We start from the raw sequence: 20,065 nt of genomic DNA on the forward strand, positions 1-20,065 counted from the left end.
GTAGAAACTCGGGTGATGGTCTTAGTACCGCTTTGTCCTGGTGGAAGATCATATATGGCGCCTGTATAGACAAAGCCGCCAGCTCCGAGACCCTACGGATTGACGTGATAGCGACGAGGAATACCACCTTCCAGGTCAGTAGTCGCATAGAAATTTCCTTCAGCGGCTCAAACGTCTGGTCCGTCATAGTGTCCAACACGAGATTAAGGTCCCAAGTTTGGACCGGGGGTTTAAATGGGGGCGTCGTATGGGCGACTCCTTGCAGGAATGTACGTACAGCCATCCTATTTGCGATTGGCTTTTGGAACAGTACCGTTAATGCCGACACCTGTTCCCTCAACGAACCTACCCTCAATCCTACTTCGAGGCCCGATTGTAGGAATGCAAGAATTCTGGCCACCGAAAATTGCATCGGTTGTACCCGCCTCTCCTCACACCAGGTGAAGAAGCGCTTCCAGACTCTATAATAAATTGCAGATGAGGCTGGTTTTCTGGCCCGTATCATTGTCTGAATAACCTTCTCCGAATAACCTTCTCTTCTCAACACCTCGGTCTCAACGGCCAAGCCGTCAAATGTAGAGACTTGGAATTCGGGTGTAGAAAAGGCCCCTGGGATAGCAGGTCTCTTTGCTCTGGAAGATGCCACGGTGTGTCGAACAGCATTTCTATGATGGTCGCGTACCAGCTTCTTCTTGGCCAGTCTGGCGCTATTAATATCGCTAGTCGCCCTTCCTGCTTGATTTTCCCTAGGATCCTTGGTATGAGAGGGATTGGTGGAAATACGTATAGGAGCTTGTACTCCCCCCACGAAATGGTCAGCGCATCCGTTGCCGCTGCTTGTGGATCCCGCGCTCGGGACACAAATGGGCGTAGTTTGTAGTTTAGTCGGGACACCATGAGGTCCACGTCTGGTGTGCCCCATTTCAGGCATATCGTCCGAAAAACTTCTGGGTGCAGCCCCCATTCGCCGGGATCTACTCTTTCCCGGCTTAGGTAATCCGCCACCCAGTTTTCTATTCCGGGAATGTAGACTGCGGAAATCGAGCTCAGATGCTTTTCCGCCCACGTTAGTATGCCTGCTACCTCACTCATTACCGACGCGCTCCGTGTTCCCCCTTGCCGGTTGACATAGGCCACCGCTGTGGTGTTGTCCGTCTGGACGCGTACATTTTTTCTCTTGAGGCTGGGCCCGAAGTGTCGGAGAGTCAGGTAGATGGCCCGCAACTCTAGGATGTTTATATGCAGCCTTGTCTCTCTTTGAGACCAAACTCCTTCAACAGACTGGTCCCCCAGTGTTCCGCCCCAACCTGAAAGGCTGGCGTCCGTCGTCACTACTATCCAACGCCTTGGGCCCAAAAGCCGTCCCGCCTGAAGCCTCCCAGGTTCCAGCCACCACTTCAGTGACCTTTGGACTTGAGGGGTTATCTGGATTCGCTGTTCCAGGGTCAGCCGGGACCCGTTCCAGCGTGACAATATCAAGTGTTGTAGCTTCCTCGACCGGAACTGGGCGAAGGGAACCGCCTCGAATGCTGCCACCATCTGGCCCAGGATAGCCATGCAGTGTCTGATGGTTAGCGGTTTCCCCTGTATTAGGGACCGGACCCCCTGCCGCAGCTTGTCTACCTTTTCTTGGGGTAGCAGGACCTGGTGCTGGCTGGTGTCGAATATCATGCCCAAAAACTCCAAGCGTTGTGTCGGTATTAGGCACGATTTTTCGCGGTTCACTATCCAGCCGAATTCTTATAGAATCTTCATCGTGACGTGTAGGCTTCTGATGTTGCCGCCCCACGACGGTGCCTTTATTAGTATATCGTCCAGGTATGGAATGGCCGATATACCTTCCGCATGGAGTAGCGCCATCACTGCTGCTAGTACCTTCGTAAAAACTCTTGGAGAGGTAGACAGGCTGAATGGCAGCGCCGTAAATTGAAAATGCCTTCCCTGTGTTTCGAAACGAAGGAATTTTTGATGTGTTTCCCGAATCGGGATATGGAGATAAGCGTCCTTGATATCTATCGGGGACAGAAATTCGCCCGGCTGCATGGAGGTTATCACGGACCTGATTGACTCCATCCGGAAGTGTTTTGTTCTGATGAATTGATTCAACCTCCTTAAATCCAGAACCGGCCTCACTCTGCCGTCCTTTTTGGGTACAAGAAAAAGATTCGAATAGAACCCTTGCCTCTCTTGTGCCCCCGATACCGGTTTCACAACCCCCTGTGCCAGAAGATTCTGCACTACCTGCTGTAGGTTGGCTACTCCTTCCAGGGTGGTAGGCACTCTGGACCTGCAGAAAGAATTCAGTGGGAGAGTCGTGAATTCGATTACGTACCCGGATGTCACAATCTCCTGCACCCACTTGTCGCTCACGCGCCTCCCCCATGTCTCCCGAAATTGGGAGAGCCTGCCCCCCACCCTGGTGACACTGGGTGGGGGCAGCATCTCATGCCGCGCTCTTTGATCCCGCCGTTTTAGATGCTCCGGGTCGGGATCGCCATGTTTGTCTTGTTTTGAAAGAGGGGCCCCTCTTTGCGTCCGTCGGGGTTCTCGTAGACTGGGACCACTGCCCTGACCCTGGACGGGACGAAAAACGCCGAAAGGATCTAAAAAACGGTTTCCTTTTTAATGGAACCTTCTCCTTTCTTGTCGGCATTTGTGGTAATGACGTGCTCTTGCCGCCTGTGGCGTCCTTTATCATGTCATCCAGTTTAGGTCCAAACAGCCTGTTTCCTTCGAATGGCAATTTTGTTATAGCCATCTTGGATGCTGTATCTGCTGACCAGCTTTTCAGCCAGAGAGTTCTCCTTGCCGCGACTGATGCAGCGGATGCCCGAGCAACAAACTTGGCTGCGTCTAGTTCTGCTGCGCATACAAACTTGTTTGCCTGTATGACGTTGTCTGTCAGTTCGAGCAATTCACTCGGTGGAGCGCCTGCTACAATGTCTCTCCGCAGCTGTTTGGCCCAGGCTATGGACGCCTTACTGACCCATGCGGCCGCAAAAATCGGCTGCAAGGCAGTGCCTGTGGCTTGAAACACTGTTTTCGCCAACGTATCCAGCTTCCTGTCTTGAGGATTAGCCAGCGTTGCTACTTCGGCTGTTGGCAATGCTGTGCTTCTAGACAGTCGTGACACTGGCGGGTCGACTATCGGAGGTACCGCCCAACCCTTTTTCAGACCCCCTGGGAATGGGTATGTAATTTCCCAAGTCTTCCCGGGTTGCCTAAATTTTTTGTCCGGGTTCTGCCATTCCTTGTTAAGTACCTCCGAAAAATCCGGATGGTCTGGGAAGACCTGTCGTGATCTCTTCTGCCGTCTAAATGGCACCGTGGAAGGAGCCGTCTCTACTGGTTCCTCTGTTACTTGGAGGGTTTCTCTTATGGATTTTACCAGGCCGTCCATTAGACTGGCTAGGCGCGACAACTGTTCCTCGTCTAGCTCCGAAACCGACGAGCCTGCAGAGTGGTCGTAGTCTTCAGACCCATTGCCCTCGCCTGCCGTTTGGGCCGTGTCCTGGGACACCCATGAGCAAGACGCTCGAGGGGACTCATGGTGAGCCCGGGCCGGTCTCGCAGAATACCGGGACCGTGAAGAATGCCTTGATCTGTGGTAAGTATGCACGGACTCCCTGGACCCATGAGAGCCATGAGAGTCCCTGGATCGTCTGGACTTGGTGTGGCGCGATCTATGGGGAGTGTCCTCGCTGCTACGGGACCTCCTTCTTTTGTGTGCCCTCCCTCGTGCATATTCCGAGGAGGACGCGTCTGAGCTGGGCTCTAACCGGCGTAAAATCGCCGCAGAGGATGTGGCCAAGCCAGAAACGGCAGCGGCCAGGGACCTTGCCCATTGGGGTTCGGGCCCTGGCTCCACAGGGGCGGCGGGGGGGGTCCCTGGAGCTGCGCGCGCCGCGGCACATCTAGCGCAGCGGGGGTCGACTTGACCGCAAGCAAACTTAACGCTGCAGGTAGTGCAAGCGTAATGCTTCACCCTCCCCTTGGCCAGGCTGGAACCCTCTGATCTAGGGTCAGACATGGCAAAAGAAAACAACTTCCAGGTAGCGGGTAAGCTACGTACCGTTACAGGAATGCCTGCAGGGGGGACGGGGAGTGCGAGGGGAGAACACCGCGAAGTGCTGCCTTGGGCAGGGCTTACCCGGTCTAGCAGCTGTTTCCGCGGTTCCCCCGGTCCAGCTGGAGCCTCTGGTCCTGACGCTTGGATGCTGTCGGGAGTCGACGCGGGTCCACCACATGATCTCGCAGCGTTGGTGACCCGGCAGGTGCTGTGGCAGGGACTGCTGCGGCGTTGTTACAGCTGCTGGTGCCCGAGACAGGAGGTGCTGCTGCTGTCCGGGTGCTTTCTCCGTAGCAGAAAGGAATTGCAGGGCTGAATGGCTGGACGGATGGCTGTGCTGCTGTATGCTCAGAGAGCTGCGCAGTGCTGGGCTCCGAAGTGCAGACAGAACGAGGTGTCAGCTGCTGAGAGCGGCCAGTCCTCCGTCTGGCTGCCCCTTTTAAACTTGCCGCGGTCGGAGGGGGCGTGGCCTGCCCCGGAAGCGCGCCCGCGACCCGGAAGTGACGACGGCGCTCCGCCCCCTGGAGCGCCGCGCCCGGAAGTGGCCTGCCGGCCGGCGCCCCGGCGTCCTGCAACATGCCTCGCTTCTATTCCTGCTCGGGAGAGCTGCCGCTGCCGTCCTGAAGCTCCATAAGGTACCCTGCGGACGCTGCCGCCGCCAGTATGGGGTCCCCAAACGGAATGTTGCCGCCGCCGCTGTCAGTGTGAAGTCCCAATGGGGCGTCTGTCCGGGAGCCACAGCCTGTCCGTGCGTCGACCGCTCCAGCAGTGCTGCCCCCTATGCGTCACCGTCAGACAGTGCGCTACTCCAGGGAGGGGGAGCCCTATGGCTGGCGGGTAACCGACTCAGATGCGCATTGTATGGTCGGGCCCCTTTTTCTTCGCTGGGTGAGACGCCGCAGTAGTGGTGGAGACACCCCCTGCCTGCGTCTCCCCCGGGAGGCCAGTAGAGCCAGGGAAAAGCCCCGACTCCCCGCGACTAGCCACGTCTGCCTCCTAGCAGACACTAAGCTAAAGACTAATTAGCTGAGTGCCTGCAGGGGGGATATAGCCAGGTGGGGAGGAGCTAACACTTTTTTTTGCTTAGTGTTGCCTCCTAGGGCAGTGGCTATATCCCTTGGTCTAGGCTGTGGCCCCCAATGATACGGACGAGAAATCAAAGTTTTGTTTTAAGAGTTTAATTATTCTGTCAGGAAGATTACACCTTATGCCTCATTCAAATGACCATATTGCGAATCGCACCCAAGAATTTTGGGCGCAACTTGCATCAGACAGTACACAAATACCCATCCGTGTGTTGCCCAATCTTCACAGACAGTATACATTGCATGTGCTATTCCTGATGGGGCAAACGTTTACCTTTTTAGCATAGTTCTATGTTTGGAGAAAAACAGATGTCTCTCACATTAATTAGATATTTGCATTTGGACTGAATCACAATCGAAACATGAAGTGGAAAGAATATGGGAATCTCTTATCCCTGGGAGCAAACAAGTGGAAATTAATTGCCAATACAGGTGTATTTTTTATGCACGGAGGAATAAAAGTTATAGTACTGATTGATCAGATTACATTCTCTTCAAGCATCAACAGTGTGCTATCGAATGAACAAATCTAGCAAACTTCAACTTCTCAAGAGATACGTCATTTGCGATAACAGAGTTGCCCACTAAAATAATACAATCTCCTTGTTTAAAATAGTATTGTTAATTAGCTCTTGGAGACGTCATTAACACAGAAGTTCACTTACTTTCTCTTTTTGCATTGTGGATGTTTACTCAATGTGCTCACTAAAATATATGAATGGTCAAACCATTCGCTTGTTATTAGATTATGGCTGCCTATCATTGTGACTTTAGCATTATCTGGATGCCTGCATTCATTACTAATAAAATATGTGATCTAATGGTTATCAAATGGCTCACTTACTTTTTCTTGCAGCTTTAAACACACTAGTAGCTTAAAGGGGTTTTCTGACTTACTGAAAATTTATCTCAATAGTCTCCCTGTATCTGGAAATAACAAATCCACTTAGATTTACTTCTCCCAACTCTTCACGGTGTCCAGCACCACCACTGTGGGTCTCCCCTCTGACATAATGCTTACAGGCTGCTACAGCCTGAGACACCCCTACACTGCAGCCCGAAAACATTAGGTCATTGGTAGAGATGAGCGAGTATACTTGCTAAGGCACATTACTCGAGTGAGTAGTGCCTTAGCCGAGTATCTCCCCGCTCGTCTCTAAAGATTCAGGGACCGGCGGGGGAGAGCGCGGAGGAACGGAGGGGAGATCTCTCTCTCCCCCCGGCTCCCCGCCGCAACTCACCTGTCACCCGCACTGGCCCCCAAATCTTTAGAGACGAGCGGGGAGATACTCGGCTAAGGCACTACTCGCTCGAGTAATGTGCCTTAGCGAGTATACTCGCTCATCTCTAGTCATTGGTAAGACTCGGAGTGGGGAGCCAGGAGAGGAAAGTATAAGTGGGTGTGTTATTTTTAGACATTGGGAGCCTCTTGAGATGAATTTCCAGTAAGTCAGACAACCCCTTTAAAATTTTGACTATACCATCTGACCTCTTCCATGTAAAATGTTGCATTCATTTTTTTTATTTTTCACAGGACAACTGAATTAGTATGCATCCATCATATTTTACTGCTAAAATGTCCAGTCAGAAAATACAGGTACATCTGTACATTCTGATGCTGGAAAGACAGCAGTATGCACAGCAGCAGTAAGGGCTCATGTCCACTGGTGGGTTAGATTCCGCATGCAAGAGCCCGCAGTGGAATCCGAGCCTGCCCGCAGCAGAGGACCCTGCTAACCCGTCTGGGTCTTCTTTTTTTCTCTACTGCAGATGCGTGCGAAAGTGCCCGCATGCCGGATGACATGCGCAGTAGAGTTGTTGTTTTTTTTTCTCTCCCAAACTTCTGTTTTCCCACGGAATCTGGCTTCAATGGAAGCCTTCCGATCCGCAGCCTGTCTGAATTGTCAATTGTGGATGAGCCGCCAATCAGATGGCTTCCACTGACTTTAATAGAAGCTGTCCGTGCGGGTATCACACTGAAACGGAGCATGCTGCAATTTGATTGCCGCACCCAAAGGTCCGCAAATCAAATCCGCATGCTTTAATTCAGTTGCGGACGACCATGTTTCCCTATGGGCAGCTTGAACTGTGAATCATCCATGCAGATTCCACAATTTGAATCCGCCTGTGTACATTGGGCCTAACACTGCGGTACCATGATGCAGTAAATGCATGCTCACTAACTGTTCTCTCATCAGCAAACTCTCCCAGCCACTGGTTGCTATAGGTGGGCAGTGTTTCGTCCACATGTGGTTACAGCATCACATGACTTCATTAGCCCAGTTCTGTGTATATCTGCGAAAATAAGACACAGCTCCACATATAAAATGTTCTACCTGAAATGCTGGCTAACTGTCCCTTCAGGAGATCCCGTTCTTTCTTCATCTGTAATAGATCAACTTCCAATGCCTGCTTATCCTTTTTATACTTGGCTATATCTTCTAGCAAATTGCTCTCTCTTTTCTGCTGTGAGAGAAGAAATATAATTGTAAGAAAGTAATCTCCACAACAAATGAAACATATTGTAACCAAATGAATGTTTGTATGGAGGGGGATCTGGGGCCAATCCCACTCCATACAATGCGGGTGTCTGCCGTCTTAGTTTTTTTCTTTTTTTTTTTTTACAGCCGACAGCTGCCTGCAAAAGCTTCAATCAATCAATCAGTCGCACCACTGTTTGAAGCGATTAACCCTTTAAATGCCATAGTCAATTCTAACAGCGGCATTTAAATGCCCTGATGAATGTTTAGGGAGTCCTGTACAACACCCCATGATAAGATTGCGGGGTGCCATGCGGTTGCCATGGCAGCTGGGAGCATTCAGAGAGGCTATAGGACTGCCATAGCAGATTGCCTATCAAGATAGATTACATTATACAGTAATCCGACAGGCAATGTAATTATATCATACTTCAGGAGCGATCAAATCATTGCAAGTTCATCTACCCTATGGGGTGTAAGAAAAAAAAAAAGTAAAAATTAAAAAAGGTTATTAATTAGAAAAAAGGTAAATTAAAATTACAAAAAAAAAACACAAAACAAACCAAAAAAAACTTTTGCCATACTTATAATAAAAAATAAATAAATAAGAAAAAGCCAAAAACCTATTTGGGATCACTGAGTCCATAAAAAAAATGTCTGATCTATCAAAGTAATGCATTATTTACCCCAGAATTTCACTTTTTTTGGTCACCCAGTCTCAAAGAACAAAATGTAATTAAAAGCTATCAAAAAGCCCTATGCACTCCAACAGGGTAATAATAGAGACTACAGGAAGTCCCGCATGAGCGTTCACACAACTATGTCGGTGGTAATATTAAAAAAGTTATGGCAGTCAGAAGACGACATACACATTATCTATCCATCTATATATAGAATAAAGTTATCATGTCATTTTTGTTGCAGTGTGTATACTGTATAAACAGAACCTCACCAAAGATGGCAGAATTTAGTTTTTATTCTTTTTCAGTACATTACATGGCACATTAAATAGCATCAGTGGGGGCGTGGCCTGGCAGCCCAGGAGAGAAGAAGTGCCCGCTGAGGCTCCGCTCAGTAGCCGCTACAATCCACGGCATCCCGTGAGCTGGAGACTTGGGACGGCGATTTGGAGACCGGCGCTGGCATCCCCAACCCAGCAGGAACGCTTGGAGGCGTTTTTTGAGCCTCTCCGGAGAGGAGCGCCGCGGGGCCTACAAGGCCTGAACATCCCCGGGCTCAAGTGCCGGCTGGCCGCGACCCGAAGTGCCGGCCAGCCGCGACCGGAAGTGGAGAATCGCGGGCTCTCCTGCCCAGCAGACTGGAGCGGGGACCAGCTTAAGGGCACCAGAGGAAGAGGAGAGGCCGGGTGGCCCACCCTGTACAGCTGCGGACCGGGTGAGTGACGCGGCGGCCGCCGCCGACCCGGGACGCCCCCCCTCCCCCCGTGCTCCCTCGGCCCCACTGGACTGCAGTGCTACACCTGGGGCACCAGAGGCCATCCCAGGCTGACAGACATATCAGGGGCCCCCCCAGTCGAGTGGCATCTGGAGTAGGGGGGACAGGGGATCTAGGGGGGAAAAAAGCTGGAAACGCAGGGGGCAGAGAGGGAGTGCGGAAGAAGCTGAGCATACAGTAAGGAGTACTGCATGCAGAACCCCCCCCCCCCCCCGCACACCCAAGAGAGCAACTAACTGCCCCCCCCTCCCATGTGTTTGGTCGCCTGGCGGACCCACGGACCCCCTTCATCAGCAGTACCCCGGGACCATAACCCATTGTTTTGCGTACATCTACAGACCGAGCCCTGAGCTGCCGCCCGGAGGTAGCGCGTCGGTGGCACACAGATACCATTGCATTATGACTGTACTCCAACAGCTATGTATTAAAGCTTAAACTGAGCATGAATCCCCCCCTGTGACATCTTACAAGTTCAAGCCTGCGGACATCCCCTACTACTACTTTCTGGCGCCATGGCGCCCAGCAAGCAAGCTAAAATAACTAGCAAGCTGCAACAATACTCTCGGCCCAGCACCTCGGCGGACACCCGACCTAACGCGCCCTCCAGCCCACAGAGCGCATCCTCTGAGGGAGCCACACCAGCTTCCCCCTCCACACCCGGCCCGACTATTGCCGACGTACTGAAGGCAATCACAGAATCGCGCTCTGCCCTCACTGAAAAAATTGACGCACTGCAGTCGGACTTTGGGCTACTGCGAGCGGACGTCCAAACGCTGAGAGAGCGCACAACAGAGGTCGAGACGCGAGTCTCTAACTTAGAGGACACTGTTGCACCACTCTCAGACCAGATGCGCACCCTTAACTCAAATCTCGTGGCGCAGCGTAAGAAAATGGACGATATGGAGAACCGCCTGCGCAGATGCAACCTCAGATTTATAGGATTGCCGGAGGGCGTTGAGGGCAGAGATCCTTGCGACTTCCTGGAATCGCTACTCAAGCAGGAGTATAGCCCCAACTCTCTGTCCCCCCTATTTTGTGTTGAGAGGGCTCACCGCATCCCATCAAGGGCCCCGCCACCCGGGGCCCCCCCACGCACCTTTATTGCAAAGTTGCTTAACTACAGAGACAAAATCCTGGCACTTAACCGTGAGAGAGAACCACTTAGAGTAGACGGACAAACAGTCCGCATCTTTCCGGATTTCTCCTTAGAGGTGCAACAGAGGCGGCAAAAATTTACAGAAGTAAAGAAGACGCTGCGCTCGAAACAACTGGTCTACGCCATGTTATACCCTGCTAGATTAAAGGTGATCAAGGATAACCGCTCCCACTTTTTTGAAAACCCAGGGGACGTCCTAAATTGGCTTGAACGAAACTGATCCGTGTCGTGAGACTCTCAAAAATGCGCGCTTGATGTGGCTGTCCGACCAAAACTTCCCCTTTTCTTTTGCACTGTAATTGCGGAGGGAGACCCCCTTCCCCCTCCCCTTCCCCCTTCCCCCCCCCCTCCCCTTCCAGCCCCCCCTTTCTCCCCCCTCTCTTTTCCCGTTCTTTCCCTCTTTCCTGCCCCCTCTCCCTCCATCTTAGACAAGAAGGTCGGCAGCTGAAGATAATGAAACTGCAAAGTGATGTGGACTGTGATAAAGCTACTATTTTCTTCAGACTGTGAGGGCTCGGCTGGTCTGGAAGCCTGGGTGCTGCCCGCGGCCCGAGCTGGGTACCCCTAGTCCACACTGGCGCAACCCACATTTGCATAATCCTGTCTCTGTTCCTTCACAGGGGAATTCCATTTTCATGTCTGTGACTGCTGTTACTGTTTAACCCCTTTTTCTCTGTTATAGTTTGTTGGTGACTCTCTTGGGGCCAGGCCTTACGCCCCCTACAAGTTGTGAGTTATGGGATCGAAACCTGTCCAAAGTTCGGGGGGATGGGTAGGGTGGGAGGGGGGGATGGGTAGGGTGGGAGGGGGGGATGGGTTTTGGGGGGGCAAATGTGAACAGATTTTGGTTTGCACTGTAACTTTTATTTGTTGTTGTTTTTGGCGCGACTCTTTTTCGGATACTTTACGAGGAACTTATGGGAACGATAACCAGCCCCTTGAAAATGGCTAGTACATACTTAAAACTGGTCTCCTGGAACGTCAGGGGCCTAAACTCTAAAATCAAAAGAGCATTGGTCTTTGACTTCCTCAAAACTCACTCCCCTCACATAATATTACTCCAAGAAACACACCTTAGGGGCTCGAGGACGCTGGCGCTTAAGCGAGCAACAATAGGCTCAGCGTATCACGCGACTTACTCAAATTATGCTAGGGGAGTCAGCATACTGGTAGCCAAATCGGCCCAGTTCAACTTCCGCCAAATACACATAGACCCTGGGGGGCGTTACCTGATTCTACAGGGAACCTTCCACGGGCGCCTCCTCACGATAGTAAGTGTCTATCTACCACCGCCTGCCAATATCGAAATACTTCATGAGGTGATGGCCCGAGTGGTCCCCCTGGAGACAGCCCCGATAGTAATTATGGGAGATTTCAACCTAATCCTGGATCCTGTGCGGGACCGCCTCACTCCAGCTGCTCACGCACAGACCCGGCTGCCTGGGTGGGCTGACTCCTACCTATTGCAGGAAGTGTGGCGTGCGCGACATCCACATGACAGAGCCTACTTGTGCCACACCCCGACCTATAATGCCTTCTCATGCATAGACCTCTGTTTCGGCTCTCCGGACTGCCTCCCCATGGTTCGTGACATATCCTACCTGCCCAGAGGTATCTCAGATCACTCCCCGCTCCAACTGGTTCTTGACCTTGGAGTTGAGGGCAGTCGTCCTATGTGGAGACTGAGCCCGTTGTGGTTGGAACAGAGAGAAGTGCACGAATATGTAGAACGAGAGGCTGAAATGTACTGGGGGGTCAACGAGGGGACGGCCTCGGAGCTAGTGGTATGGGATGCATTTAAAGCCTTCACCAGGGGATCCTTTACCTCGGCCATCGCCGAGCATAGAAGATCCCTGGGAGCCAGCCGTCTGGACCTGGAGCGCCGCCTTGATCTAGCAGAGGCTGGACACATAGCGGACCCCTCCCCGGAAACTACTACAACTTTGAGTGCCCTACGGCGGGAATACAAATTACTGCTGGTAGAATATAGCAAAAAGAAACTTCTGTACTCACGCCACCGGATCTTTGATCAGGGAGACAAGAATGGCCACTTGCTGGCCTACCTGGCTAGAGAGGACCAGACACTGCCACCAATTACAGCAGTAAGAGATAGCAGGGGTACTCTACTAGGCGACCCCAAACTAATCAACCAAGCGTTCGCCCAATTCTACAGAGACCTGTACACCTCCAAACTAAGTTGTACGGAAGCGCAGCTTCTGGAGTATCTGGATGACATCCCTTTCCCGTCGCTGAGCAGAGACAGTGCGGCCCATCTGGATAGAGACCTGAGCATAGAGGAAATAACGGAGGCGATTAAATCACTTCCCAATAGAAAGTCGCCAGGCGTGGACGGGCTCCCTGGGGAATGGTACAAAAAAAATGTGGAAACCCTGGCCCCTCGACTTTTAACATTATATAACTCTATTCTGCGGGAGGGGGCGCTACCGGACACGATGCGTAAAGCCCTAATAATAATGATCCCTAAAACCGGAAAAGATCCCATGGACTGCGGCTCTTACCGTCCCATTTCCCTCCTTAACAACGACGTAAAAGTAATTGCAAAAATATTGGCGACCCGTATAAACTCGGTACTGAGCAAGATCATACACGCTGACCAGTCCGGCTTCATGCCTGGCAAAAGCACGGACATGAACCTGAGGAGACTCTTTAACCACCTATCGTACAAACATACTAACTGCGGGAAGCGCACTCTGGTATTTATAGATCAGGCAAAGGCCTTCGACTCAGTAGAGTGGAAGTACCTGTGGGCGGTGATGCGGCGGTTCGGATTCGGGCCAACTTTTATTAAATGGATCGAGATTCTGTACGACTCCCCGGTGGCTAACATTAAGACCAATATACATGTTTCTGCCCAGTTCTCCTTGAGTAGGGGCACAAGACAGGGCTGCCCTTTGTCCCCCGCCCTGTTCGCCCTCGCCATAGAGCCTCTGGCGATCAAAATCCGAACGTCACCAACAGTAAAGGGATTTAAATTGAACAATTACGAAGAGCGCATAGCGCTCTATGCAGATGACACCCTCCTTTTTCTCCAGGACCCAGAGGCGTCTCTGGAGGCGGCGCTGGCTATATTTGGCACATTTGGCACGCACTCTGGCATTAAGGTCAACTGGGACAAGACCCATCTGCTGGCGGTGGACCCTGCGGCTGCTGAGCTCCCCCTGCCCGCCCCGCTGAGTTGGACAACCCAGACCACTTACTTGGGCATAAAGGTCTCAGCGGAACTATCCGCCTTTTACAATTCCAACCTGGTCCCTCTTCTGGGCTGGGGAGGTGGCGACACGCTGGGCGTCTCTCCCACTCACGCTGGTGGGCAGAATAAACCTGCTTAAAATGAAAATGCTACCAAAATTTCTGTATGTACTGCACAATTCCCCTACATTAGTCCCCCCAAAATTCTTTACTATGCTCCGCGGGATCGTGCTGCGTATACTGTGGAGGGGCACCACACCCAGGATTAAATTGGAGACCCTGTGCCTCTCGTCGAGTGGGGGGGGGGCTGGCCCTGCCACACTTCTATTACTACTACCTGGCCAGCCAACTGGTATACGCGGGATGGTGGCTATCTTCGTCAGATTACAACCCAGTAGTAGGCCTTGAACGTAGAATGGTGGACCCTGCCCAGAACCTATGGGGGCTGCTACTGAGCGGCCCCTCATCCTCGGTTGCCCCTCTGCCCACTCCCATGCTGGTGACACTGGAGGCCTGGCAACGGGTCACGAGACTGTCCACTGCAGATGAGAATGCGAGGTCCCCACATACTCCCCTCTGGAATAACTCCAAATTGCCACACTTCCAGCGCTTCACAGAGTCTGCCTTCTGGAGACGTTGGGGCGTCAATGTCCTTTCGGACATAGTCAGCGGGGGCACGCTTAGCACCTTTCTGCAGCTGCGGGTAGCCCACGGCCTGCCCGAAAATTCTTACTTTAGGTACTACCAACTGCGAGGGGTGGCCAGGGCGCAATTTGGGGGTCTATCCATCCCACTATCTATGACATGACTGGAGAGCCTGGCACGGACGTGCAACCCGGTCAGGCCACTGTCAAGCTTCTATGCCCATATAGTGCGGCATCTAGCCTTGCTGGGCGAGAGGGCCGTGCAGAGATGGGAGGGGGACATCCCTGACCTGACCTCGGGGGGGGATGAGGATATATTGGGTGGATCCGGTCCCCCCCTGGTAAGCGCTAGAGACAGGCTCATTCAAATCAAGTTCCTGCACCGCATATATTATACCCCTTCCAGGCTGCGTGCTGTGGGATTGCTCCCCGCTGCAACGTGCCCGCGATGCCAGGCGGCGGATGGGACGATCATGCACGTGTTCTGGGAGTGCGTGGTCCTACAGGACTACTGGAGAGATGTGCTTGTTTTTATGGAGACGCACCTAGGGGCTCCGAGGATCATGCATCCTGGAACATGCCTCTTTGGGCTGGTGGGAGACCTGCCGGTGACTGCAGCAACACGTACACTGTATAAGCTGCTACTTTTCTACGCAAAAAAAGTGATCCTACTCAACTGGAAACACCCCGGGAGACCGACCAGGAGTGCATGGGTCCGGCTGGTCAACTCCGAAATCCCTATGTACAAACTGACATACATGGCCAGGGGGTGCCCCGGAAAATTTGAAAAGATCTGGGGTGGCTGGGTGAGCTGCCTCGCGACGGCGGTGGGAGAGCCAAGCTAGGCAGTGGTGGAGGAGTGAGGGAGTGGGGAAGATAGGAAGAGGGACATCCGTATGACATATTATCCAAGTTAAAGCCATATGCTCAGAAAACACAAAATGCTCCGTTTATTTACATTTATTTATTTTAATTTTTTTCTCTACTCTATTTCCGCTTTTTTCCTTAAAGGAGTCGCGCCGGGGGGTTGGGGGGGGGGGTTCTAGGTTCTAAGGTTAATTGGGGGAGGGGGGGGGGGGGGGGAAGTATTAGTCAGACATCAAGTGCCAAGTAGAAACAGATGGGTATATACAGGTGGAGATTCTTTTTACCCTGATTTTTACGCAATGTACAGTTTACTGAACCTGACACCTGCGGTGCCAGCTACCTATGTTTATATGCTTGTTAATTTCTGGCTAAATAAAATTCCTTTAAAAAAAAAAAAAAGCATCAGTGAAAAATACAACCCCTTAGACAGCTATGTGGATGGATTAAAAAAGAAAAAAAAATAAAAAATAAAAAAAAAGTTTTATCATTTTTCAAAGTGGAAAAAAGTCAAGGAAACCCCCTCACCCCCAAAAATGCATCCCTAAGGCCTCATGTCCACGGGCATAATTCATTTAGCAAATCTGCACGTGTCTCCTGTGCGTGAAATGTGTAGATCAAATTTTCCCATAGTGAAGCATTAACCATCCATGGTTAATTTAACAGCCGTGGATGTGGTTTATTTCGATTTGCGGATTTCACACGTGGGAAATAAAACGCAGCATGTTCCATTTTGATGTGGTTCACGCGTGAGTGGACCCCATTGATCTCTATGGGTGATGGAGATCCGCAGTGCATCCGCAAATACATTTGCGGATGCACTGCGGATTTGAAAGTTAGGTTTACTAACGAAGGTGGGGAAAAGGCTGGGAGGTGGGGTTTAATTTTTTTTTTCTACGTGCAGATGATCCACAATGCATCCATGAAAAATCTGTGATCTCCCGCAAGCCAAAAAATACAATTTAAAGATTATACACAGTGCATTCGCTGCAGAAATCTGCATCAAATATCCGCGCAACCTGTATTATGCCCGTGGACGTGAGGCCTAAGGCGTTAAATAATAATATAGAGGGTCATTGTTCTGTTAATGACCATTACTGGAAGCATTACTAACCGTTATTTAGCCATAGTAGAAAACATTACCAGTGACAGGAGGTTGTAGAAGCAAACAGCTAAGAGTCTTATGGATCCCTCATTTTTATCAGTAGCAAATCCTATTGTATTGATATAAATATACTTTTCAAGGCATTAAAACAAATCTGTAATAATTAGACATCGTCCTGCTTACCTGAATAGCTCTCAGTTCAGCAGCCAAATCTGTATAGCTCTTGGCATTGTGATCTGATTCACTGCGTGTATATTGATTGTGTAGTTTGGCACTATTCATCTCTTCCCTACAATACAAGCAATTGTTATTTATGGCTAATATGTCATCTTTGCTGCTGATGAAGAGATTTTTAGAACTGGTGTAGGGAAACTACATCCCACTTCCTGCTATTTCAGCTTTTTCTAGAAATATATATATAAAATGGACAATGTGTAACCTTGCAATTGGACAACCCATATATATATATGGGTTGTCCAAATGCAAGGTTACACCTTGTACATTTTAAGTGACAGACAGATGTAAGAACAGATGATAGATCTTCAGCAGACTCTATATGGAAGAGAGACAATGCATAGCATGTAAAAGGAACAGCATCTAGCCACATCACTACGGTGTTGGCTACAGCAGTTACACGGCCCTGGTGCCTGTGGTGTTTTGGACACCAGCTCCATGTACCTGGAACTGAAGACTAGCGAGGACCAGGCAGCAGCAAATTAGAAACTGCAAAGAAGTGAATGGATTTTGTTATGTTTTTACAGTATATTGGGCAGCTTTGTAAGAAAAAAAATACATATAGTCCCCGAATAACTCATTTAAACAGCCAATAAGCTTTCAGCAAAGTTTGGAAAACTTAACAGTACAGGGCGAATATAAGAAACTTTGTAATACCATATATGCTTCTTCCTTCACTTACAATGCTCCTTTTCAGTCCTCCTCCTAAATTGTTTACTCATTTTGCTAAAATACTACTAAAATTAGTCTTCAGAATAACATCTCACTGACACATCAGGTTACATGCGGCCCATAGACATCCATGGAAAGTGTGTGTGGGGGGGGGGGGAAGGTGGGTGAAAGAAGTAGGGAGACACACACACAAACACAGATGGTGTGTAGCTAATAGTTGTCTTGCTGTATTACAGCTACTGGAATCATAGCTACAATACACAATACTATTTTATGATGCCCTTTCTGCTGCTTCTCTGTATGAGAGAAGACAAGAATTTTCTTTACGGTGTGCTGTGTATGGCAGACATGACAGCAAATAATCTCCACCTACCATCTCAGGGAAGAGTCATAATTAGGCAGAGTTTCTAAAGGGGAAAAAACGCCAAAAAAAAGTACAGGCTACAATTCATAATGTCCATAAATAGTGCTATCCCTTATGTATGAACACGGCCCCTTAATCTGAAAAGTCAATTGAAGTGTTCGGGTACACTTTAAGTGTAATAATATAATATGATTATGTGAATACTTGTTTAATACTGCTGAACCCATTACATGTATAATCATGAACATTTACCTTATCGAAATAAGCTCTACCTTTAGAGCCTGGTTTTCTTGAAACATTTGCCCTTCATTCTGTTTGTTCTTAACTTGGAGGTCTTTGACTTGATTATACAGCCTTTCATTTTCCTGAAAACATGCACAATAAATGAGGTTAAGCATAATATACTTTACAGCAGATCTCCTTTCAATGTCTGGCCTCCACATGCAGGCTGAGTGTTAACGAAGAGCTGGACACGCATTATTGCCACTCTCCATTCATTGGGGGTCATGGCTCGGCTGTTTTTCTGACTCTCAGAATAGTGAATGGAGAGAGTCATACACGTGACAAGCAAACTTTCCATTTTCTCTCTGCCTGGATGCATTCTGCAGATACGTATAGGTATCAGATTCAGGGAGCTGCATCGCTTAGACATTTATAGCATATCCCGTGGATATGCCATAGATGTCTAAAATAGGAATACCCCTTTAAGGAAAAACATAAATAGTTCAACTCTCTGAAATTATTATGGAGGGATCCACTCACACGCATAACCAATTCTTCATCTTATATTCACCTCTAGATTTACAGCTACCACTATATTTTCAATCATACACAGATAGCTGATGGAACCACCCATTGGACTGTTCATCTTAGAATGAGCAAAGGTTTAAAAGAATAAAATTCAAGTTATACTAAATCTTTTCCCGCAAAAAAGCTTGGACAGCATGTTCTAGCTGACAGACTCCCTTTAACCTTATCGACTGGCACAATATACTCACAAATAAAAGTACATACAGTAAATGGGGAAATATGTGAAATCATCCTAAATACTCGATGTGAGCAATTCATAAAATGGTTAGGAATAGAAGAAAACCAATGTGGCTCAATAAAGATGTAAAGAGGGCAATAAACAACAAAAAGAAAGCATGTGAACTGCTAAAACAAGAAGGCAGTGAGAGCAGCAAAAGTGGAGACAGAGAGATTCATTGCCAAAGAGTAAAACTAACCCTAAACTGTTCCAAGAGGGTGAGGAGGGGAAAGCAAATCTGTGGTTTTTCTCCAGTGTATTCATACAGGAAAAACAAGATTTTTGTACTTATTGTAAAATCTCTTTCTTGTCTCGCTCATTGTGGGACATAGCTGAAGATTTTGGGCATAGCTACTGCCACTAGGAGCCAGACACTAAGCAGTAAAAGTGTTAGCTGCTCCTACTGGCTATAACCTTCCTGCAGGCACCACTCCTACTAGTTTGTATGCAAGCAGTAGGAGCAGCCAAGGAGAAAGCACAATTAACAGTCAGTATGACAATAAAACTATTAAAAACTGTAACCCCCTGTAGCACCATGTGCAATTGCAAAGAGAGCTCTCCAACAAGGAGGAATGAATAACTAAAAATGCTAACAGCAGCTTGGGTGGGTGCTGTGTCTCCCAATGAACAAGACGAGAAATCTGTTTTCTCGTCCATATCATTGGCGATGACACAGCTGAAGACATAGTATGTAAGGTCAAAAGGACCTTGTGACATTCTAGAGCAGTCGCTCAAGGGTAGGAAAATTATAGAATGACACATGCGATGAGTTTATAGCCATTTGTAAAAAAAAACAAAAAAAAAACCTTCTTCGACTTAGGTAGGCATTCGCGGATGCAGAAATATGCACCCAGTGAAACTTTGAAAAGGTGTGCAAAGAGTTCCATGTAGCAGCCTTACACACTTGCATAGCAGAAACCCTGTTGCGTACCGCCCACAAGGCACCCATTGTCCAAGTAGAATGGAGGCATTTTGCCTTTAGCATGGTGTAGTGCGCTGTAACACAGAATGGAGGCGTTTTGCCTTTAGCCTCTCTTACTGTTGATCAGATCCAGTGAGAAGTGACCATGTCTTGTGCCATTAGGAATCACAAATAGTGTCTGAAAGATGATCTTTGACAAAGGTAGACCTGCGAGATAGATCCAGTTTGTGAAGAGCGCATTCTCTAAGATAAACAGCAGATGCACAAAAAGAAGGCAGAACAAGGTCTTCATTGATGTGGAGTGCCGAAACACCACCTTATGCAGAAAAGAAGGAACAGGACGCAGGACCACTTCCTCCACATAAAAGACTGAACGGAGGCTTGGCCAACAAAGCTACGGGCACTGAGACCCAGTGGATCAATGTAATTGCTACCAAGACGGCCACCTTCCAGGTCAACTAATCAGCTGGAACTTCACTTTGGGCTCAATGGGATGAGACCAACGCATCCAGTACAAGCTTAAAGGGGTTCTGTCAGGAAAAAAAAAAAATTATACTCACCTGTGCCTTGCTGGGCCATTCACCAGGAAGCTGCCGCTCTTCTCTGTCCCTCCTGCAACCTTTCTATCGCAGGGCAGAAGCTGGCAAAGTGCCAGCTTCCGCCATTGCTCCGACCATTGCCGGACGGCAAGTATTGCCACCCGGGGGGTGGAAGAGATGTACGGGAACTGGAATTGTCCATGGAATTACTAGAGCTTCCACAGCTTGGGGGCCCAGAG

At 49.4% G+C, this 20,065-nt stretch overlaps 1 protein-coding gene across 2 annotated transcripts in view; it reads right to left on the bottom strand.

Moving 5' to 3' along the window:
- CEP162 (centrosomal protein 162) overlaps positions 1 to 20,065 on the bottom strand; it is a 125,647-nt gene that overhangs the window by 53,617 nt on the left and 51,965 nt on the right. The window contains exons 16-18 of one of the 2 annotated variants that reach the window (XM_066605014.1): positions 17,591 to 17,703; positions 16,252 to 16,357; positions 7,491 to 7,617 (exon numbers count right to left, since the gene is read on the bottom strand). In XM_066605014.1, coding sequence (XP_066461111.1) covers positions 7,491 to 7,617; positions 16,252 to 16,357; positions 17,591 to 17,703 — 346 coding nt within the window. Of the gene's footprint in view, positions 1 to 7,490; positions 7,621 to 16,251; positions 16,358 to 17,590; positions 17,704 to 20,065 lie in introns of both variants that reach the window. The other variant, XM_066605012.1, reaches the window with a different exon arrangement.

This window comes from Eleutherodactylus coqui, chromosome 1 (assembly GCF_035609145.1).
Source record: "Eleutherodactylus coqui strain aEleCoq1 chromosome 1, aEleCoq1.hap1, whole genome shotgun sequence".
NCBI classification, from domain to species: domain Eukaryota; kingdom Metazoa; phylum Chordata; class Amphibia; order Anura; family Eleutherodactylidae; genus Eleutherodactylus; species Eleutherodactylus coqui.